Here is a 25325-nt window from a genome sequence, read left to right on the forward strand (position 1 = left end):
CAGACACAGCAGCTCACTAACACACAGGCCAGCACCCTGCAGACACCGCAGCTCACTAACACACAGGCCAGCACCCTGCAGACACAGCAGCTCACTAACACACAGGCCAGCACCCTGCAGACACAGCAGCTCACTAACACACAGGCCAGCACCCTGCAGGCACAGCAGCTCACTAACACACAGGCCAGCACCCTGCAGACACAGCAGCTCACTAACACTACAGCACCCTGCAGACACAGCAGCTCACTAACACACAGGCCAGCACCCTGCAGACACAGCAGCCCTGCAGCACCCTGCAGACACAGCACCCTGCAGACACAGCACCCTGCAGACACAGCAGCTCACTAACATGGGAATTAATGGTAAAATCCAGCTCTTGTGATCCTGCGCCTCTATGGATTCTAGCCTCAATACTCGTTCCGTCCCTGATACTGATTAATGGAAGATCCTTCTTTAGACCCCGCTCTGTCTTGCTGGCGTGCACATTTACTTTACTTTGTGGTGTATTTAAGTTTGCATTCGTTTTACTTTGCCTGCCAACTGCTCTCTCTCTCTCTCTCTCTCTCTCTCTCTCTCTCTCTCTGTATAGATAGATAGATAGATAGATAGATAGATAGATAGATAGATAGATAGATAGATAGATAGATAGATAGATAGATAGATAGATGCCAACTGATGTATAGTTGTCTCTCTCTGAATTGACAATTGCTTGTTATATATACCGTATATATATTTGAAACTAATCTCTGACTAATCTCTCTCCATTTGAAATACCAGCTGATTTTTTTCTTGCATTATAAATGATCTGTCTGTCTCTCTATATATATCTCACACAATCTCTCTATTCAAAATGGCACTTGATCTCTCCCTCTCTCAGGGAGCACTTGCATTTATATATATAAAAAATTCAACTACTCTCTCTCTCTCCCTCCTCAGAGAGCACTTGCACTCCCGCATCATTTTAGGGGACAGTGTTGCCATGGTGACACCCATAATGCATTGCACAGACACAGCAGTCTTTCAGGCCGGTATGGGCCTCAGAGAGGCGGGCGTTGAACCCTCTACCTTGCAGGTCGGCTTTGGTGAAACCAACTATGTTAGCGCAGAAAGAAAACAAACAAACAAACAAACAAACAGAGCGGAAAACAAAGAGTATAGGTTAGTGAGGGATCATCTGTGTTAAGAGCTTTTTATACATCTAGTACTGTACAGCACTGTTTCACAAACACTGGGTCGGGACCCGTTTGTGGGTCGCGGAAACATTTTCATGATTTAAAAAAAAAATCAATTTTATTTTTCAGTAATTCCACGAAGAAATCAAATACAAATCGAAGAAATTCCGTAAATTCGAAAACAAAATGTTCAAGAAGTAGTGAAAATAGCCGACCTACAAGCTCACAACGCGTCGCTTCGCGCCGCGTTGTGAGCTTGTGTGTCTTGTAGATCTGCTATCTTCACTAGTTTGGGTACCCCCGGCAAACGTCTAGATATCTCTCTTTTGGGTCTCGACCTGAAAAGTTTGGGAACCACCGCTGTACAGTGTTACAGTGTTATGTTCATCTGTACAGTGTTTGTGTCAGGAGGTCATTATGTTCATCTGTACAGTGTTTGTGTCAGGAGGTCATTATGTTCATCTGTACAGTGTTTGTGTCAGGGTGTCATTATGTTCATCTGTACAGTGTTTGTGTCAGGGGGTCATTATGTTCATCTGTACAGTGTTTGTGTCAGGGGGTCATTATGTTCATCTGTACAGTGTTACAGTGTCAGGGGGTCATTATGTTCATCTGTACAGTGTTACAGAGGCAGGGGGTCATTATGTTCATCTGTACAGTGTTACAGTGTCAGGGTGTCATTATGTTCATCTGTACAGTGTTTGTGTCAGGGGGTCATTATGTTCATCTGTACAGTGTTTGTGTCAGGGGGTCATTATGTTCATCTGTTAATCAAGAAATCAAGCAGTGAAAATAAATCACGGCTGAGCAGCTGAGCAGCCACATACTGTATCTATCACATGGCTTAATGGTACAGTTAATATGACACCCTGTGTGTTATCTATGTATATTGTACAGTGCATCTCTAGTATACCGGCTGTGTGCTCCTCACTGTCTAGTCTAAATGGAAGACGCCAGGGGCAAAGCCTGCAGTGCAGTATACCTGAGGGTATACAACAACAACCACAGTATATGAATGTTGTACTGCCATCTGGTGGTGTGCCAAGGACTGCACCATTCACATGCAATGATGTCCATTATGTACCTGTATACTGGACTATAGAATTAATTATCCAAGGCATTGTTCATAGTTCTGTCACTCTGCATTTGAAGAAGCATTCAGAACACAATGAGGGTGTGTAAAGAAGAAGAAAGATGGAGCAGCAGCATTTATTTGCTGTATACCATCCAGTAATGGACGCACTGTGGTTGTGTGAATGGTGCAATCCTTGGCACTCCACTGGGGGGCAGTACAGCATTAATATATGCCTTTGGAGATACTGCAGCAGGGTCTGCCAACATGGCCTCCAGGTACAGCACACAGGAAGCAGGACCACAGTGAAATAGTTTAGATATAATGATAACTTCACTGCGAGAGAAAATGTGTGACTTGTCTGCTAAACGTGGGAGATCTGAGAGCTGAACAGGGAATGAAAAGCCTTGATGGCAGGTGGCTGGAGGCGTGTGCCACTGTGACGGATCAAAACATCTCCTAGCAAGTGGGTTCAGCTCAATAGTCAAGTGAACTCAGTGGAGGCCAAATCAATGGCCCACTTTTAAAACTACCCATCATTTAAAGGAAATTAGTTTTCATATTGAATTGCTGTCACTTTCTCTTCACCACACTAGATTTGACCTTAATTTAAAATCCTTCCACGTAGCTTGCAGCTACTGCCAATTTGCTAGTCATACGAACAAGGCTAACAGGTCCCTCGAACGGAAACAGAAGGACGAATTTTGAAAAAGGAATTCTTCCCTTGACATGACAAATGCCTGGGGTAGAAAAATAACATATTATTGTAACAGACCGGAACATGTCCTTTCAAATGTCAACGAGTTCAAGACTAGCGAGGTGCACCTCTCATTGGCACAGTGGCACACACCATGGTCTTGGCTTTCAGAGCTTAAAGGTCGGCTGTATACCTTCGCATCCGCGCTCAATCTGACCACTGCGGAACAGAGCGTCGTTGATGAGGTCGGGCAGGCGGCCGTTGAGGTCCACCGAGGCCAAGCAACCCTGGAAGCCCTCTCGAGACACCACCAGCTTAGGGAGGCTCTGGTACATGTTGGGGCCAAGGCCCCCGACGAAGAGGTCACCTAGTTAGAGAGAGAGACAGATAGAGAGAGACAGAGAGGGAATTGGATAGCCATTCAATTTGATTTGATTTGGAAGGGAGTAGAATTATTGGTGAATGTGCACACCGCTCCAAGAGATGGGTCAAATGCTGAGAACAAATCTCACATACAGCAATGTACAGTATGTGACAAATAGGACTTTAACCTTTAACTTTAACTAGTCACTACTACAACTGTACAAGTACAATGTTTGCATCTCAGGTGTAGTGGAGTAGTATAGTATACATTTTCAAATGATATGGTAAAGTAAAAGTACTTAAAAGTACAGTACTTGTAAATGTAAGTTGAATGAACGTATTAATTTCCGCCACGGTACCTTTGAGGTCCAGGTTCTTTGCTCCGTTGACGTTCTGGGTGACGGACTTGGAGTCCACCTTGAGGGTGTGTGTGTTGGTGGAGTCCCGCGTGATGACCACGTTGTGCCACTGGTTGTCATTCAGCGGGTTGTCACTGTTCCCCTTCAACAGACTGGGCCCGTTGCCCAGGTCAAACACATAGTGGATGAACCTGCAGCAGGACACAGGGATCATTTTGACATCAGCACATTTAGATTTTTAGTTTTAGTCATTTAGTCTTTGGAATGAAAAGTTTTAGTCCACTAAATATCATATGGCTGATTTTACACTTGGTTGCATGCTGAAATCTGTGCTGAAAATGTGATCTACAAGCTCACAGCACGGCGAGTTGTGAGCTTGTAGATCTGCTAGTTTCAGCAAGTGTAAAATCATACTGCAGCCATATTTAATGAGATGTTTAAAAGAGGGTACTCACTCAAGTATGTGTGTGTGTGTGTGTGTGTGTGTGTGTGTGTGTGTGTGTGTGTGTGTGTGTGTGTGTGTGCGTGCGTGCGTGAGTGTTATGTGCGTGCGTAAAAATAAATGCACAGTACAGAACATCTCTCCTCATAACTCTGCACTGGACTACATTTACTCTTGCTGTGGACTACACTGACCACAATCCATGCCAATCCACTCACTCACCCTTTGACCAGCTCCACGGCAATGAAATCATTTCCGTCGCCACTGTTGAAGAGGATGAAGCCATCGGAGGAGGTGGTCTTGAACTGAAAGAAGAGGTGCATCGTGGTATAGGCCTGCAAGGTGGCCAATCCCAGGTAGCTGCCCTTAGTCTTGAAGGTCACAGGGTCGGCGATGATGGAGCGCATGCCGAAGCGGGCGTTGAGCTCGCAGAAGTCTATGTCGCCGTTCTTGCACATGTCAATGTACAGCATACCGTTGAACTTCAGGCCCTATAGAAGAATGAACAGGAGGAGGTATAGGGTCACGTTATGGAACTGGAACGCAAATGTGGGGCACGCCTGTCAGTGTGTTGACAAGATCGAAACCACATGAAATGCTATTTTTTTACTCTCTCTCCGTGTCTGTATGTATATATATATATATATTCTCTTTGAGTAACTGATTTGCATATATACCCATGATACTTTGATGTGTTTCTGCATCCTTTTCTATATGATGTCTTGTAATGTTTATTTTTAGATTCATAATAAAAAATAAATAAAATAAGTTGGAATATAGCAGTGGTAAGTTCTGGGTAAACGCTCATCTGCTCCAACTGGTTAAGGTCAGTTACTGTAGGTAGCCAACGTTACTTGAGCTAAATATACTTGGGTGAACAATAATTGGTGTGTGGTCAACCAAGCGCAGAAGCTTCATTTAATAAACACTTGATTGTGTCAGCAAAAACCCATAGCTGCACACACATCAGTGTTACACACTTCAATGAATGACTGAGTTGTTCATTTTACTGAACATTATAACATATTATTACATGGCTTGGTTGAATGCTTGATTCTGATTGGTCAATCGCTGAATTCAGTGGTCTGTAATTTCTTGATAATGATAATGCACACTCTGTGGTGGTGTGGAACGCTTGTGTCAAATTTGAAGTTCTCAAGTTACGTGCATTACAGACATACAGATGTGAAACATTTATAGATAGAAGATAGATAGATGTTCTTCCAGTTTTATAGTATAGTTTGTTGATTACTTAGTAATATCTTCTTTCATTGAATTTATTTAATTTTCTCTTTTCTTTTAGGTATTAACAATTTAAATTGTCACTTTACTGTCATCTTGGGACTGGGGAGCCCCCAAAATCATGTGGGGATTGGGGACCCCCCTGGGGGTTCCGACCGACAGGTTGAGAACCACTGGACTAGCTGTACAGTATTCTTTTTTAAACAATACATTTAATTTGTGTGGTCGAACACAAATGCACACCTTGCTTACCAACCAAACACCTGGTCTCAGGGGCCTTTACCTGCCAAGGCACCCCCGAAGACGTTGCTGTAATGAAACACCGTCAGCTAACTGGGGAGGGTTTGTGTCACAACGGATCAGGCTTCACCGTACCTGCAGATGGCCTATGAAGGAGGAGGGTGCCGACGAGACGAAGCGCCGTTCCGTCAGGATGCCCGTCTCCACGTTGTGGAACTCAAGACGGGTGTGGTCGCCCGCCATCTGACCTGGTGCCGGAGCAGGGAGACAAAAAGGAGAGGAAGAGGATGGGTAGGGCCGGCGGGTGAAAGGGTAAAGATAAAGGGAGGGAGATACTGGGAGTCCAGTGGATTTAGGTATGAAACAACTTCTTAAGCCCCAGTTTTCACTGACCCAGAACAGGAAATGTCTATGAACACCTTCTGGAAAAATGGAACTACATGTTGGAACTACAGTCTATTGCCTGTGTGTGTGTGTGTGTGTGTAAAGTGAGCTAAACCTCCTATGTCCAAAACTCAGGGCCGGATCTACCATATGGGCACTTTGGGCACGTGCCCAGGGGCCCTTGGGCACCAGGGCCCCTGCTAATCCGAATGAAATAAATGGTGTCTAAAAAGATTAGTGTTTTATTGTTGGTGAGAAGGCAGTGAACGTGAATAGGCCAATATAACGACATAAAACCGCCCCCAAAACGTCCCAGTATCGCGTGCACAAAGATTTACGCGTGCATGTGAAGGGGGGCCCTTCGAGCTTCAGTGCCCAGGGGCCCACAAAGGTGTTAATCCGGCCCTGCTTTTTCTAAATAAAAAAAACATCAAAAGTGGCATACTGTATGGACAAGCTCAAAATGTGTCAATTCACACCGCATTTCGAGCTTGCAGATTTGCCACTTTTGATACTTTTGTGTGGTGCTGATAAAGTAGGTGGTTAATTTATGACCACCTATTTTAAAAAAAACACCAAAAAAACCCCACAAAAAGTTAAAATATGGAGATAACCGGCAGGTTTCAGCCTGACTAGGTGCAAGCTTGGCTCAGGGAGGACGACGCCCCTGCCATGCAGAGTCCAAGGCACTTTGGATAATAACATCATATCCTGTGTTTGTAAAACTGATCTACAAATAAAGCCCAAAGACAGATTTTGACCCAACAACCTGTTAGACCAATTACTCAAATGATCAATCGGATCGTAATCGGATAAAACATGAAATGCTCAACGTGCATCGTGTATCATGCATGATGGTAAACGAGCAGATGATGATCGGAGCGGCGCAAGAAATACCTTCGGCCATGTCCTCGTCCACCGTCAGCTTGAAGTTTTTACCGCGCCGGATCACTCGCACAGAGTGCCACTCATTGTCGTTGAGCTTTTGTCCGGCATAAAGAACCTCAGGGCCCTTGCCTGAAGAGGAGGGTTCGTTAGTCAAGGGACGAGGGAAACACGACACAAACCAAATCTTTGTTTTCACACCGTCAGTGAACTGTACAGCTGAGCTACGGCACCACGTTGGTTTGTCATGGAGAGACTTTGATCTGCAGCGTGTACAATATACTTTATTATAGATCACTGCTGTCAGGCAGAACCGTAAATGTTCCGCAAATTAATGCATTACGTTTTTTGTTTTGAACAATAAAGTCAGGTTTTATCATTTGAGGACATACAGTATGTACTGAAACTGTATGTCACTGAAATTCTGAAGACAAAGATCCGGTTCGGATTTAACCACAGAGAAAACAGAAACAAACAACAAATCATAACTGACAGCGCAACATTAGGAGAGAAAAATATTTGCTCTTACTCATACTGGGTCTCAAAATCATAATTGAGTGTGAGAGAGAGAGAGAGAGAGAGAGAGAGAGAGAGAGAGAGAGAACATTTGACAACATAAATTCAGCAAATGGGAGTTCACATTAATGTGTTGTTTTCTTTCCCTCAGGCTACCAGAAGGGGGCATGCTTGCCCCACTGTTTTAAAAGACAAGAATTATGTCACCAAGCATTCTGATTCAGTTCCGGCCTTGGCAGCCCACACTACTGCTACTGTAGTTATGACTTCAACCAAGCAGTTAACATAACAGCATTCTCCTGGTGTCCCAGCCAGGTCTAAATGGGTTACTCATTATAGACAGCTGCAGTGAGCAGCAGGTACGCCCAACCCTACAGCTCTAGTCCTATGCAGGAATGGAGCTCAGAACAACTGAGCTCATTTAGATCACATTGACCACAGGCTGGAAGTCCCACGTGTGTCTGAAGTGATTTGCAGTTCAGGCAAAGTTTTGACATCGACAGAAGCTATTTAAATTTGAGGACACGACACACAGATGTGTTTTAGTTTGTTAGTTTAGTTGTATGCGATAGAAAGTTAAGTATGTTTTCAACGTTTACCTGGCTTTCAGATTTTTTTTAGGCTTTTTTTGTTAGCTAAAGTCACAGAAAGGGCGGTCCAGTGACACAGAGCAGACAGAGGAAAGGTACTGAGAAGGAGGCCGCCCAGTCCATTTTGTTTCTAGGTTGTTGTTTTTTTTTAATCTTTTTGACAATTGATTAGTGAAGGCATATTAAAGCTATAAGGGGGCTTATAAAGCAGGTAAAAGGTAAAAAAAATCACACCCGTGTGAACTGAGTGGTGTAAGGTCTTATATAGACTGATCAGCTGTGGTCTGACGTAATGTCTGACGTAATGAAATCACACCCGTGTGAACTGGGTGACCATAGCAACCGTGCTCATTTTTTGAGCACAGACAGACAGACAGACAGACTAACAAAACCTGTTGTAGGAGTGGTTTACACCACTCAAAAAAAAGAGGTACAAATTCATGTCAGATCCTGTGAGACATAATATGGCCTTTGACACAATCTTGTCTCAATAGAAGAGTGGGTAGACAATATACAACCACCACAAGTTATATTGTATCATACAGATTGGACAACATTTTTATCTATTCACAAAAGGTTACATAGTGAGACTTTAAGCTGCTCTTAGAGACAGATAACGGAATGCATTGCTTACAAAAGTGCCCAAGGTGTTGGGATTGCTGAGCAATGAGTGTTTTGGCCTCGTCTAATGTATTGATTAATGGATCGAGGCATTTCCTGATTAACTGGTTAATACTGAATAGATTAAATAGATTAGATGAACAGAGAAGTATCACTTGAAGGGTAATCAGAATGAACACTTGTTTATCCTGTGCTTCTCTGATTACCGGTACTCTAGAATCTGATTTACCGTAGTTACACAACGTTAAGTGTAAATATATCGGGATAGATGTTCAGGATAAGATAAACCAAACAAAATTGAAACGGTGCCTGACGTCAATCACGTGGAACCGCATAATGACAGTGATTTGTGCATGTGCATGTGTTTCACATCCTTTTAGGATAATGAATTAGTCACAGTAATCAGCCTAATTGCAGTGAACAGGTGTGTTGCATTCGTCACTCAACTCGTGTCATAGATGCACGCACGTGCGCGGACACGCACACGCACACACACACACACACAATGCTGGGCCTTAGTTAGGAGACAGTATAAAATGGTGAAAAAAGAATGAGTCCCCTGTATGAATAAGAGCAGGTATTTCACAGTATAGCCCCACACATACAGTAGAGTGAATTGTAACACATATAGCCTACATTTTGCAAAACTTAAATGTACAATGAGAGAATTTCTGCAATACTGACTGCAAGTGAGTCATGCAGTAATTCACAGCATTGTCAAATGATACGTAATGCTACTCTATAGAGTCTTGGGTAAGCAAATATAGCACAATGTTCAGAGGGCCGAGGGGAAGATTAAGGCTGAATAAATGTTAAAAAAATAATGAAAAGAAGAGCATTTAAAATGCATAGAATATAAAGTTACATTAGATTTATATAACTTTGATCTCTTGGCTAATACGCGCCCCACCACAACCCCTCTTATCTTTGTAATCCTCTTATATAAGTCACCTGCATTCGCACATTGAAGGGGCATTTATTATACTTCACCGCACAACCCTTTCGACAAGTGACAAAAGCATGTTGAAAAAATGACTTATTTTCAACTGACGCAGTAGTTCTTTCAGTTAAAAATGAATCGGTTGAAAATACGTCATCGGGGGTCGTCAAAGGTCATGTGACAACGTATACATCCCCTGGATTTATACTTCGCCGTGCGGCGGTGTCGCGTTCCGGTAAATGTCCGATCCACAAGTTTGGCTTGCAGATCGGATATTTCCCGGTGCGCGACACGGCCGCACCATGAGGCAAAAAAAGAATTACATCATCACACAATGTAATAGTAAAAAAAAACATTGATTGAATAGGAAGATAAGACTCCAGAAGTGGAGTGTGGACTTACTGGCGTTACAGTTTATCCTGACACAGTCTAGAATGGGGGAGGGGGGGGGAGAATAAGTGACAGATGAAATCGCATCCTTCAAGGTTACAGCTGCAGACATCCAAGAACAAGAAAAGCCACCTTCCGGGGACGGTCACATGACGGCGGTCGACCATTTTTAACTAGGGTTTGGGAGTGACTGTCATATTATAAGGTGCCAATATGGCGGCTGTCCAACTCCCCCTTGGATGAATATTTATTGGTACTACTAATTACATTATAATGAAAAGCCTACCACAAGTATTCATTATTACGTTATCAATCAATTGAGCGGGCCTGTTTAATCAAGTTTAATATCAGATTCAGTGTTTTCTCTATATAAGTCTCTATTGCAGAGATAAAACAGTTATACAGTTTATAGTTTCGCCCGCAAAAAAATGCATTAAGATATTAAACTTTCTGAAATATGAATTTACTGCTATTGTATCAATTTCAAAATGGTCACTCGCAATTCAATGGCCACATCGATTTTCCAACCCCAACAGTTGGAGCCAGAATGTCTTACTAGCACAGTAAGCTCATGGCATTACTAGTATCAAATGACATTATTAGTGTCGGAGATCAGATTTCAGGCTTCAGATTGCTACGGAAACCTCCGCCTACAAAGAGGGATGCTGTGGACCTGCCCACCGGCAGGTGTGCTGGCTGTGTGGGGTTGGGATCCATGTGCCCAGGCTCGTCATGTGCCGTCAACCGCAACAGAAAAGTGGGAGCAAACAGCCTCGATCCAGCCAGCACCAGCGCCATACAGTGGCCCCAGGACCCCTATGGGAGAGACCTGTATAGTATACTATTATCTATCTAGAATATCTAATGTGCTACGGGTACTCTTTCTACAAAGGAAGGAGGGACTGCTTTGCAATGCATGAATATTTTACATTGAGCAATAATTTACCAGTATATAAACTACTCTATCGTGTGCGCTTGAAGAATGATCAAATTTCATTATAAATGGCAAGAAATGTGAGATACGAGTGTAATCTAGTTTAGTGTCCGGGGTATATGTATGTGACTTTACTGTATTGTGCGGCAGCGTGTATATATTTGAATATGTTTCTGTGGTTCAGGTAGTTTGCTTAATACATGCAGTACACACATGCATGAAGTACATGTGTGTAAGTCGATCTAATACGGGGTAATTTGCATAAAGGACTGTGCTGTCCTTAACGCCTCCCTACTCCACCATCTGCAGGCGCGCTGGGTGCCGTGGCCCCGGGCTGTTTGCCAGGCGGGCCGCAGGCTCTGGGCCTTTGAAGGGGTGAGTGCCATCTTTTGAACAAGGCATGAGAGATGCCCGGAGGACCAAAAGGGGGGTGCTAATGGACAGAGAGGATCATGGACCTGCTGTAATGGACAAACCAAAAAAGGATGAAGCACACAGAAAAACCACCCACAGGAACACGATAAGAATGTTGGCTGAATGTACAGTGCACTGTAGCTAGCACTGAATGTACAGTGTATGTAGCACTGTTGAATAGATGGCAACAAAAACACAATAAAGTCTGGTCTGATGTCTAGTGGCTGATTCATACTTACTTGCACGACTCACGCGCCGGAAATAGCCAATATGCAAGCTCACAACATACTGCAGTGCAACATGTTGTGAGCTTGTAGATCTTGTGTTTTTTGGTGCTTGATATCGCCGTGCACCTAAATATAAATCAAGCCTAGAGAGCGCCAGTGAGTACATTCTGAATATAGTAAAAAAAAAATCGCTTTAGAGTAATAGCTTAGAGTATATATTAATAGAGACGGCACCGGATTTCTCCTCCCATCCACTTGCATTAAGTTGCTCAAAAGCGCATGAGACGATTTAACTCCTCCTTCCGGGTAGTAACAGAGTGCATTCTGGGATGGATTGGGCCATATCGAGAACGCGCTGGCCGTTAACTATCATTGCACGCGTTCACGTATGAAACAGCGTTCACGTGTCATCATGAACGTGCGCAATGATAGTCAACGGACCAGCATTGGCCCCAAGCTGCAATACCAAATCCGTCCACTATGTCCATTTCGCCTCAGGGTTTCCTCCGGGTGCCGTCTCTATTAATATATACTCTAAGAGTAATAGCTATACGTGAATTGCCGATCTGTTTCTACAAAATGGCTGAGGAGAGAATGTTGTCATGAGCATGGCTCCAATGATAGTATGATTCTGTTCAGAAGATGTACTGCAAAAGCATGGAGATCATTACGTGTTAGATTGATGAATGCATACTGTAAGTACAGTATATACAAACACACACACACACACACATAAGTCTACAAAGACACCTGAAGCATCATCGCAAAAATAACGTTACACTCCAGGCAACTAAGAAAACAACAACATGCAACTATAATGAAAAACTATGACCACTAGGACCACTTCACCACTTTTCAACCTATCTTCATATAATAGGTCCTCACTAATAATCATGAAAAAATGGCGCAATTTTTTTCTACTCGGTCTGTGTCTCATAGGAGGGCTGTGGGCAGTTCAGAAACCGTCTTCCAGTGACATCATCGATGGGGAATACAAGCTAATAGAAACTGCAGGCTTTCTAGTCCTGAAAAGTTGCAATGCGAAAATGGAAGCCATCGTTCACGATAATGAAAATCTAAACATTTTTGTAAAAAAAAATCTTTTTAAAAAGAAATCTGCCTAATGATGATGTCACTGGAAGACAGTTTCTAAACTGCCCACAGCCCTCCTATGAGACACAGACTGAGTAGGAAAAAATCATGCCATTTTATCATGATTATTAGTGAGGACCTATTATATGAAGATAGGTTGAAAAGTGGTGAAGTGGTCCTTTAAGAAAACATGTTTTAGTACGTTAGAGCTAATATTTAGGTCCGAAGAACCCATGAAAAAAAAAACTCATAAATAATATACACAGTCACAAAATAGCAACTAAGGCCTTCCCCCCCTCAAAACTTAGTTGAGGTCAGCCAGCCGAGCGGGCGGTTTATACGATACCTAGGTTGACCGTGAGCTTGACCCTGCCGCTGTCCAGCTCCAGGCGCAGCGTGTCGGCGGACTCGCGGGACGTGGCGGCCATGAGCAGGCCGAACGCCCGCTGGGACATGAAGCGTAGCGACACGTCCTCCGCCTCCGTGTGCATGATGCTGGGCAGCACCACCTTCATGTACATGCTGCCGTCGTAGGAGAGCACGGACGCCTCTGTGTGGAGTGAAGGAGAAGAGAGGGAGAGAGGAGAGAGGATTTATGATCACATAAATCTTGGAATCCAAGGATATATATTTTATTTATGAATTAATATCTGAATGTATTATAGCCGCTAAAATGACAGATTGCATTTCAAAAGCTAGGGACCCAATAAACAAGCAGTCATGGAATGATAGGCTATACCTCACCTCCTTTAGTGAATGCATTTAGAACAAAAAGCCTCATTTGCCATTTCTGCTGTGAACATTGATCTAATTCGTTTGTGAATTGATTTGCATCGCACATCGCAGCTTTCTGACAAATTTGTTTGTGCTTTGCTTGATTAATGACAACTGCATACGGCTATTCATCACCCGTGATATATCTAAATTGAACATGCACAAATGGTCCCATTTTATTTCAGATAAACTTCATATACGTGACACCACCCAACTTATGTGTGCGTGCGTGCGTGCGTGCGTGCGTGCGTGCGTGCGTGCGTGCGTGCGTGCGTGCGTGCGTGCGTGCCTCCTTGTGTGAGAGAAAGAGATACCATCAATAAGTGATGAACCATATTTCATATACTTTGTATGTTTTTGCCAGCTTTGTTTGTTCTAGAGAAGCTAACAGATAAGAGAAAGTGTACGTGCAGTGAAAACACAGCCACACACACATATACCGAGTTGAAAATATGCAAATATACCCATCGAAAGGCGAGGATGACTGGCTTCATTCACCAGGGAATCACACATACATTCCCATTCTCACCCGTATCGATCATCCATCATATGACAGGGGATCCTCTGTGGCACTGGTACACACTGCTCAGCGTCCAGAAAATTAAACCACCACGCTACTTCCCATCTTCCCCCGTGTGTGTGTGTGTGTGTGTGTGTGTGTGTGCGCGTGCGTGCGTGCGTGCGTGCGTGCGTGCGTGCGTGCGTGCGTGCGTGCGTGCGTGCGTGCGTGTACACATGTCATTCATTCAGGCTTGGATGGTGGTTTAAATCAGATTAACCTGTGTGTGTGTGTGTTCCATAACTTCATTGGACAAGCGTACAACACACGTAAAGCTGCATACATAAACACACACGCACACGCACGCACACACACATGCACGCACACACACATGCACGCACACACAAACGCACTCGGATATGTTTGGCATCCTACAGTATATCCTGAACAAAAAGGAAGCAGTGCTCTCTCTCATAGACCTGGAGCTCTCGTCACATTCCCCAGACGGCCTTATTGCTCCCAGTAGCGTGAGCCTCCAGGGGAACAGGCTGTCTTGCTTAATTTGTGTTTATTTTTTGTGATCGTCTCGTTTACAGAATAGAACAACACACAGTGCTATTTTCAATAGTTGGCGAGCTAGCCAGGATGGGCAGACTCCCAGTAGACTGTCTGCCACCAGGCCTAGAGTCCTAGACCACACAGACAGAAAATGGAGAGAAGCGGTTTCTGCCCGACAGCAACGATACGCATGCTAACTTTTTGTGTACTACAGTACTACAGTACTACAGTACTGCAGTACTACAGCGTCACACAAAAGTAGCAAAAGTAGCAGATCCACAAGCTCGGATCGTGGCGACCCATTTTGAGCTTGCTATTTTTGCCGTTTTGAATTTGAATACTGAATAGTAACAGTTTTGGACACACGACAGAGAAAATGTCATCCTCTCTTTTAAGTCCTGACTTTTGTCATGTAGTATTTCCTTCACCGTGCATATTATGGAAACTGTGATTGTGCGCCCGAAGCTCACTGTCAGGTGTAAACCTTAGATGTTCAAACCGGTTACTTTCCAGAAAATCGTTCCAATGGGTCCACTGTAGTCACAAGCTCTTATTTTTTTCACTATAGTTTTTTTCCAACAATTTTTGCAACCCATTTTTTCACCCAGTGTCAATCATCCAATGTAATCCTGGGCACTACACTTCCTCTGCCAACCTGGGGGGGCAGTGGACTGACCTCATGCTTCCTTCTATGCATGAGGAGTCCAAGCTGCTTCTTTTCACCTGACAGGGGGGAGTTTCCCCGGCCGGACGTAGCGTGTGGAAGGAACACGTTATTCCGACCAGTTCCTTTCGTTTAGTTTAGAGACCAGGATTACTGCATGTTTTTTGTGAGGGTACCTACCCTAGGGGGCACGGGGAGAACATGCAAACTCCACACAGAAAGACCCTTTGTATGGGCACTGGTGGTCACTAGCTCTTCTTAATGCTTTTCATTGGTTAGATGTATATAAAGCCCACAGACACACCTTTTTTTTTTTTTTATAGCAGATCTACAAACTCACAGCACGTCACGCTGTGACATTTGATATATGATATGATATATGATATGATATAGTACCTTATTGTAAGTTCACACTGAAATTTGTCTTGCGACCCAGCAGCCAAGTATACAGAACACATATACACACATTTGACATAACACAAAGAACAAACCAATATTACATACATAATGACATGAAGACAAGAGCAATGTCCACCACCTAGATTACCCCTTGGCTACTACAACTCCTTTAAGCCTCAAAGTCGACTGGTGGACAAAGGACCTCTTTAGTCTGACCTTATTGTACGCTGGTACACCATAACTCCTTCCTGAAGGTAGCAACCTATATTCTCCATAAAACACATGGTTAGTATTAGAGGTGATATTCCTTGCTAACCTTAGGATGCTGTTATCATACGTGGATGTATAAAGTTTCTGAAGTGGTTGTCCAACAATCTTTGAACAAATGTTCAGTTGTTGCAGCAGTTGTGGCTTTAGGGCTGCAGACAAACATCCATACCAGGTGGTACTACAGTACTGAACACTCATAATAACAGAAGTGAAGAACAAAAGAAGAATCTGTCTGCACCAAAGGATCTTGGCGGCAAAGGAAGTAGATTATTTGATTTGTTTTCTCACACACTGAATCAATCTGATCTTTCCATGACAACAGATGGTCTATTACTACTCCTAGGTATTTGTACAAACACACCTGTTTGATCTGTTCACCATGAATAGTAATGGGGGATCTGTGTATCTCTGGTGGTGCACCAAAAACAATCTCTTATTCTCTTCTGTTTTTTGTGTGTTAAAGGAGCATTCAGTGATTTGAGTGATTTGGAAAACCACCCAGTCCGCCCCGGTAACAAAATGTGCACATGCACGCTCTACAGTGGGGGGAAGTGCAACAGGCCAACAGCATGTGCATCAAGGCCCGCCCCCACTCGATCATGATTGGAGGAAGGCCTCTCTCATCCTGATTGGATGAAGGCTTTGCCACCCGCCACCAAAACTGAAACTAGGGTTTTTTGACCCCAGGGGCTCACTGGGGACAGGGAGGAACTCCTTATATGGTCAGCGCACACTATAGTAGGGAGGATTATGCAGAAAAAAAGAAAAAATAAGTGATATTTAGATTAAGTCAAATCACTGAATATACCTTTAATGATGAGTGTTGAACTTATTATCACTCCATTCAACCACGTTATTTACTCTGTGTTGGTGCAGTCCATGATCACTGGAACTATCTAGGAGAGAAATCAAAACTGTATCATCTGAGTATTTTAGAATGTATTGGTCTGGTGTGTCAGTGCGACATTCAGACAGACATTCCTCAGTATGACAGCTGTCAGTATAAAGGGTGAAAAGTAAAGCTGAGCTTACACACCCCTGGGGAACACCCCTGAGTGTTCACTTTCACCCTCTGTACTCTGTTAGTAAGAAAAGAAGCATAGTGAATTAAGTATGGATTCAGTTCCAACTGTACCATTTTTGACACTAGTATATCAGACTGTATTGTATTGAAAGCTGAAGAAAAGCCTAAGAATAGAATAGAACAGCGTGTTTCTTATTTGACTTATCTAGGTGTTTTGTGATTAAGTGGACCAGTGTGACAACCGCATCCTCTGTACCGCAACCCTTTTTATAAGCAAACTGACAGGGGTCGAATTTTTCTTTGGTTATACTAACACTGGAAAACTGGAAATAAAACAACATGAGTTTCCGAGGCTACTAACAAGAATGTTGTAACAGTATTCTTTCAAGTGATTTCATAATCACTGAAGTGAGAGGCTGAGCTATGGGTCTATAATAATTATGTTCTTTTGGACATTGGATTTTGGGTAATGGTTTTATGTGTGAGGTTTTCCAAGACAGGGGAATTGTGTGTGTGTCTACAGAGGTTTGGAATATTGGTTGCCACACTGGAGCCAACTCGGATGCACATTTTTGAGGAGAAAAGCACTGCACTCGTCCGGCCCATTAGCTTTCCTTGAGTTAGTACACTGAAACACTTTCCTTACATCCTCTTCAGTGATGGTAATTCTGTCAGAGGGGGCAGGTGTTACAGCCTTCAGTATTTCAGTGCACTTTGAGGAATTGTCCAATGATTCGAATACTGGCGAAAAAGGTATTTACGACACGTCATTAGCAAAGTCAAGTTCATTATCGGCCACAATAGGTTTAGTTGGGGTTGACATTCCCGTCATATAATTCATAGTATCCCATGCAGCCTTTTTGTGATTATTGGCATTAAACGCATCCTCCAGACGCTGTCTACAGTATGTGCCAATTTTGCCTGCCTCATTTTCGTTTTTAACTTTAAGTGCACCGAAATCTTTGTTTATGAAGGCTGTTGATTGAGATATATATTGAGTATGGTAGCCTGCATGCACACAGAGACACGCATTTGGATCACTCAAAAGTGACGTTAGCGTGGCCTAGCATAACTAAACCATTCACAACACAATAACACATCCACACGTATTCATAGCCCATACACAGAGGCCCTTAGCTCATTGTTCAACTCTGTAATGGAGAGATGGTGATGTTTGGAATATTCTGTACTGAGTCTGTTCCATTTTTAACATTCAAAGACATGACAAGAGAGATACAGCCAGGGGATAGAAGACTCGAGGGGGAAAATATATATGGGTGCGTGGGTGCGTGCGTGCGACCTTTCACCTTTAACTACAGTACTTAAACCCTCTACAGCTGACCGGGGTCCCGCAGGGGCCAATATTTTGGTTCCCTGCATTTTCCCGTCTACACCAAATCTCTCCGCCGAAGATAGTCCATCTACAGGCTCACAACACACCACGCAGTCCATCTACAGGCTCACAACACACCACGCAGTCCATCTACAGGCTTCACAACACACCACGCAGTCCATCTACAGGCTCACAACACACCACGCAAAATGTCCTCTTATTATGACATGGCCCAGAATAGAGACACTGTAGGGTTGGTGTGGTTTATTGAGTCACCTGAAACCCCTGGAAATAAAACCAAATCACCAAACCAAAACAACCACATAAACATTGGAAATAGCTTAACACTAGCCATTGTATACTGAGAGAGAGAGAGAGAGAGAGAGAGAGAGAGAGAGAGAGAGAGAGACAGAGACAGAGACAGAGACAGAGACAGAGACAGAGACAGAGACAGAGACAGAGACAGAGACAGAGACAGAGACAGAGACAGAGACAGAGACAGATTGAGTGAGAGTGAGTTAGAGTCAGAGTCAGAGTCAGAGTCAGAGTCTGAGAGTGAGAGTGAGAATGGAAGAGAGAGAGAGAGAGAGAGAGAGAGAGAGAGAGAGACAGAGACAGAGACAGAGACAGAGACAGAGACAGAGACAGAGACAGAGACAGAGACAGAGACAGAGACAGATTGAGTGAGAGTGAGTTAGTCAGAGTCTGAGGGTGAGAGTGAGAGTGAGAATGGAAGAGAGAGAGAGAGAGAGACAGAGAGAGATTGAGTGAGAGTGAGAGAGTCAGAGTCAGAGTCAGAGTGTGAGAGTGAGAGTGAGAATGGAAGAGAGAGAGAGAGAGAGAGAGAGAGAGAGAGAGAGAGAGAGAGAGAGAGAGACAGAGAGAGAGACAGAGAGACTGTCAGCAGACTGGAAGGCTCTTGGGGAGGGAGAGAGAGATGGATTAAAAAGTCCACCCAGCCGTGAAATACCTGTTTTGACACCTCAGCTTTTAAAGGAAGAATTAGCCCTGCGGCCTCAGAAATGCAGCAGCGTGCAGTGGCTATAGGAGGAGGCTGTGGGCCGAGAGATTTCGCCCCACAAAACCAGACCTTCACAATTACATGCTGGCACAATGTCACGTTTTACCCACTGCACACTGACGACACGTGTTCTACAGCAGTGGTTCCCAAACCTTTTCATGTCAAGGACCCCCAAATTGACACTCATTACCCCGCGGACCACCATTAGAAAATATATGCCAAGGAAGCCCAGAAGACTTTCACGATTTTTTATATTGTAAAATCAAAGTTAATTTAACTCAGGGAGTGTACAAATGGGTCCATTTGGTTCCATTTGTACACTCTGAGTTACAGACCCATAAGGGTCCATTTGGTTCCTAATTATCATTTAGCTGGGAGTGGGGACCACCTGGAACTCTCTCAAGGACCACTAGGGGTCCCCGGACCTCACTTTGGGAACCATTGTTCTAGATTGAGGCGTTTAGAATTTGATGGTTAACACATTATTGTGACATGGTTTCAAAGTTCAAGTTTTTTTATGCGTGAGCATAATGTACCAGCATAATGTATGATGCCAGGTGTTGTGTACAGTGCTTCTCAAAGGTATTCGTGCAAAGGACCACCAATCTCATATGTATTTGGCCACGGACCCCCATCTTAAAATGATTTGTGCCAGGGACCCCCAGAAGAGAACATTTTTGTTATTATATATATATTTTTTCCAAACAGTTAAGATATTTTTGAGCGGTGCCTAACCGCTCAAAATGTCTGTCGTCCCTGGGTCTGTATGTCCAAGCACGAAAAGCTGCAACGCGGTAATCTGTCATTTCTCGACGGGAAGGAAAATATTCACCCTGTGAGTATAGCTTATTGCAGCCTGCAACGTAAGGCGTTCATGTACAATAATGTCAAGATGCACTGACATGCATAATTAATACTTACTAAAGCATAGCTTGTATGGAGAAGCTTACTGCTGCTAAAATGCCATGCTTGTCAATGTAGACTTGAATCACATACTTTACATTGGACAGAGTCTCGGTATGAAAGCCTGGGAGAACGAGCTACATTTCCTGGTCTAGCAGTGGGAGTGAACTACAGTGCAGAGGGGCGTTGCTTAAAATAATGGTCACGTCAGTTTTCTCCACTGGTTTTTACCAGGGAGGGGAGGGGCGGAGGGGGGCAGGGGTGGAGGGGGCGCAGGGGCGTGTGATCAGTGAATCAATATTTTCCAGTGCTTGCTCCACACGCGCCCACACCTCTAGACCAGAAAGCACGCTGGCTGGGCCAGGCTACATTGGACATAAAATACTGTAGCTCTTGTCCAGTGCATTTGATAAATTCACACCCTTATTATCCCCCCCTTTTTCCCTCACTGTATAGGTTTCTTTTCCCTTTTTACCTCCATTATGATGAATTCCTGTTCTGTTCTTTGTCTATATAGAAGTATCTATTTGTACGTCTCTAAATGTTTTGATGAATTGGACATGGTGGACCCTCTTGTAAACAAGTGTAATGCTTAATTGGGTCGTCCACTCAAAGTTAACAGCCTTTGTATTGAGTTTGTGCTTGAAATGTACTGTAATTCTGCAAACTGTTAATAAATATTTCAATCAATCAATCAAACCCTGAGTGTTAATTTAACTCAGAGGGTTTATTAATCAGTGGTGGATGAAGTACTCAGGTTTTTGTGTTTGTTTGTTTGTTTTTACTTAAGTTAAAGTAGCAACACTGTTAAAACAGTCCTGTCAGTGCCCCAAATAATCCTGTTGTAAGATCCATGCTCGGAACAACCGATTAAATGTTTGGACACAGTAACCAGTTGTTCTAAGGTTTAAATCACAAGGCACTCTCCCTCCCAAACATACTTAACATAGACACACAGACACACAGACACACACACACACACTAGAGACAGCTCTCCTAACTGACAGAGGCATGTATTGATTTGTGGGCTGGGCCAGGTCTTGCATGGGCTCACACTGGACGAATAAAATAGTAGACCTGAGCGTGTGGCACTGCAGTTGAGTTCAGCTCAGTTCAACTAAACGCATGCAGGCAAAATAAGGACACATTCCAGGTTTAAAAAAATACTAGAGCACATTATGATCTCTGGGAATCCACACAGAGCCAGCATGCTCCGAGGTGGATCTCAGACTTCACGTGTGGCCACCCTGCGACATCAGTCATCTGTGACATCCGCCATCCACGATGTACGACACATTTTGTTCAGCGTGATCAGAGCCCCCCCCCCTCCCCCCCAGTGTTGTTTTCGTCGACTAAAACTAAGACGAAAAATGTTCGTCGACTACCTTTTTCCACTGAAGAAAACTAAATTGAAACTAAATGAAAACTGTGCTATGATGACTAAAACTAAGACTAAATATACTGACAATTTCGTCAACAAATAAAAACTAGACTAAAATGTTAGGAAGGGACTAGTGGACAAGAGATCCAGTATAAGTCATTTTACACTTGGTTGCATGCTGAAAATAGCCGATCTACAAGCTCACAACGCGTCGCAGCGCGACGCGTTGTGAGCTTGTAGATCTGCTATTTTCAGCATGCAACCAAGTGTAAAAACAGTCCTTACGACGGCATCAATGCCCACCAAAATACATTTTAGTCGACTAAATCAACTGTAGATTTAGTCGACTAAAATCTCATGGCATTTAGTCGACTAAAACTAGACTAACACTAACACATTCCAGGTGACTAAAATGTGACTAAAACTAAATGAAAACTATTCAAAAGACTATGACTAAAACTAAAATCAAAATTTGCTGCCAAAAACACTGCTCCCCCTGACTTTCATTATTAAGTTAAGAATTTTAAAAGGTTGAAATAGATAAATGAGTGTAAACATTGAGGTACTTCTAACTACAGCCTACTGGCAGCGCGCGTACACAAAGTTTGGGGCTGGTCCGTCATCGACGCCTCGCCTCTTTCAGAGCTATATATATATGCTGTAAAAAGCTGGACTCTAGCCGAGCTGAAATCAGTCAGTGTTCATTTTACAGAGTGTACAAATAAAACCATAATGGATCCATTTTGTTTACATGTGTACTTTCTGAGTTACAAATGAACACCCTGACACTGATGACATTACAGTCAGAGTTTGACTTCAGCTTGCATCAGGCTCTGAAAGCAGAAACATGGAAAGCAATAATCTGCAGTGGAGTCACAAAACGGTGCTTCTTTCATCATTGTGTATTTAATAATTAATTGCCGTATGAAATCTCTACAGGTCCAACATTGTAGAATGGATAAATGAGATCCCCAATGGTTCATGTATATTTTACTTAGATCTGTGTTCCAAGGTTAATATACTGTATACGCGCGCACACACACACACACACACACACACACACACACACACACACACACACACACACGCACACGCACACGCACACGCACACACAGTATATACAGTCACAAGCCAGTGAGGAAAACCATGATCAACAAGTCATTCTATAGTGCATTTAAACACAAAAACTGTGGAGTTGTTGAGATACCTTGAAATTACAATATTCAAATCAAACTCAGCTTCTTCTACGCAACAGTGGAGTCTGTTCTCCTATACGGCAGTGAATGCTGGACCCTGAAGCCAACCCTGCAGAAGTCCCTTGATGGGTGCTACACCAGAATGCTGCGTGCAGTACTTAACATCAGCAAGACTGTACATGTTACTAACAAGACTCTGTATGAGGGAATACCAAGGGTGAGCCAGAAAATAGCAGCCAGGAGAATGAGACTAGCAGGACACTGCCAAAGGCATCAAGAACTGCCAGCCAGCAAACTGGTGCTCTGGGAACCAACACACGGGCATCGATCACGAGGACGTCCCACGCTAACATATGTGGATGTACTACTTCTTCGACACGAACTAACTAACTTGAAAGGATGTCAGTGCAACTCAGTGAGTTCAACAAAACAGAAGAATCCCAGCACTCACAATTCATGTGTCCTTCGGGTACTTTTTGAGTGGTGCAACCACTCCAACGAACAGCAATGTCCGTGTCCGTGTGTTCACCTATCTACCTAACTATGTCACTATGAGCACGAGTACCAATGACTACCACAAGTGGCGCTGTTGTGCCAGAAACAGAGAGAGAGAGATAGTGCTGCACTGCTGCCTGCTAATGAGAGACAGAGAGAGAGAGAGAGAGAGAGGGGGGGGGGAGGGGGGGGGAGTTGCACCACTCAGTTCACATGGGTGTGATTCTTTCTTATTCAGATAAGACAATATGCTGTAACAATGAAACAATGAAAACATATACGGCACATTTCGATGTTGTGAAGAGATGTCAAAAACACGCTGCGAAAGGCTCATCCGAAACGTCTGCGTCAAAACATCAAAAACGTGTTGATATACAGAATATGAACTGTATAAGTACAGTTCATACAGTGAATGCAGTACATTGCATACTGTATGTCCCACTGAGCAATAGACGGATATTAGACGTGCGTCTAAAAATGCGATAAAAAACGGCTAAAAATGAAAGTTTTTTTAGACGTCTATTCTTAGATTAGACGTTGATTAGCTGTTGTTTAAACGTCTATATATAGACGTTTAAACAACCGCTAATCAACGTCTAATCACATTTTTAGACGAATATTAGACGTCTATATCAGACAAAAAAATGCTCAGTGGGGTATTTTATTTGCAGTACTTTCCACTACAAGAATGCCATGCCTTTCATGGGTCCTCCACGAGCTACGACTGTCAGAAGGTTCTCAGGAACCAAATTTGGGCCCTGCTCAGGTGGAGGCACTAACACCGAGTTATTGGAACTCAGAACTAAGCACTTATACGTTCAGAATTGTTTGAAAATAGCAGATCTGCAAGCCTCTGTCACTGCATGCTGTTGTATCCTACTGACTCACCTACTAGTGAGGAGCCCCCACTGGGAGGACGTAGAGCTTCTGCCCTACTCCTCCCGCCCAACACTCCCTGCTAACAGGTGCCGCCACAGTCCATAGGAGTACCTACAGTGAGCCCCCTCCCCGCCCAGCTTCCCTCCCCCGAACATGGGCCAATTGTGTTCGTATGTATAAGCCGGATGCACCACAGTGAATTCTAACCCACAACCTCTGCGATGGTGGCAGGCATTAAAACCTGCCTACTGCTATACCCATTCCAAATGCTACCGATCCCAGTACATACCGCCACATTTAACTTACTAAATTAATTTCACGATTCATCTGGCAGGGCAAACGACCCAGGATCCGTCTCAAAACATTACAATTGGCCAAGACCGCTGGTGGACTAGCTCTTCCTAATTTAAAATACTATTTCTGGGCAGCCCAACTCAGACCTCGAACTACGTGGATAGAAAATGATGAATCAACCAGGTGGTTAAAAATTGAGAAAACTCTATGCACACAGTCACAACTAGCAGTCCTTCCCTTCTCAGGGAATAAAATAAATGGAGATGCTATGGGAGTTTGGTCTAGGTTCACAATTAAAATATGGAAGGAAGTCCAGAAAGAATTTAAACTGCCTCAACTATCATCAGGCCTGTCTTCAATTGGGTGCATGGGAGGTTTTGTGCCTTCAAGGCTAGATGCTGGGTTCCAGGGTGGAGTTTGCTACGCCTGAGGTTTGTCCACCAGTTATTTTCCTCCAAGTGAAAGGCATTTGAACAACTCAGAAACGAGTTTAATCTGCCCAGAACTGATTTGTATAGATACCTCCAACTAAGACACTATTTACAAAGACATGATGACTGGGACAAAATTCGAACCCCTTCGAGTTTGGAATCTCTTTTTATGGACATACAAAAGCATGGTTCATTCACCAAACTAATTTCCATCTTATATCAAACTCTGCTAGAAATGGTTCACAATAATTCTCTTTATATAAAAGCCAAGTGGGAGGGAGAAATACAGCAAGAGATTTCACAAGAAGAATGGCTAGACGCCTGCACTGAAGTGCATAAAGTAACAAACTCTAACTCTTGGAGAGAATATCAATGGAAAATTGGAAAGACTCCATTGTTGACTGGTAGAGCAGGCACTACTCCTACAACTGAGTGCTGGCGGGAATGTGGTGAACAGATCGGTAACCATACGCATATCTTTTAGTGTCCTAAATTACAGCAATTCTGGAATAATGTTTTTAATGACATTAACAGAGTGTTTGACACTCAGATACCACAAGATTTCAAGACAGCTATTCTAGGAGTGGTACCGACTGGGTTTGAAGGTAGGAAAAAGGTGTACCT

General features: G+C 43.4%; 1 protein-coding gene across 2 annotated transcripts in view; it reads right to left on the reverse strand.

Annotated features, from left to right (window-relative positions):
• The window catches only part of LOC306941203 (neurexin-3b-like), a 317329-nt gene that overhangs the window by 227114 nt on the left and 64890 nt on the right, over positions 1–25325 (reverse strand). For both annotated transcript variants that reach the window (XM_079526517.1, XM_079526516.1), the window contains exons 5-11: positions 12927–13130; positions 9926–9952; positions 6869–6988; positions 5723–5835; positions 4328–4596; positions 3664–3854; positions 3135–3308 (exon numbers count right to left, since the gene is read on the reverse strand). In XM_079526517.1, the coding sequence (XP_079382643.1) occupies positions 3135–3308; positions 3664–3854; positions 4328–4596; positions 5723–5835; positions 6869–6988; positions 9926–9952; positions 12927–13130 (1098 nt within the window). The remainder of the gene's footprint in view (positions 1–3134; positions 3309–3663; positions 3855–4327; positions 4597–5722; positions 5836–6868; positions 6989–9925; positions 9953–12926; positions 13131–25325) is intronic.

The sequence above is a fragment of the Electrona antarctica genome (assembly GCF_951216825.1).
Source record: "Electrona antarctica genome assembly, chromosome: 17".
In the NCBI taxonomy this organism is placed as follows: Eukaryota; Metazoa; Chordata; class Actinopteri; order Myctophiformes; family Myctophidae; genus Electrona; species Electrona antarctica.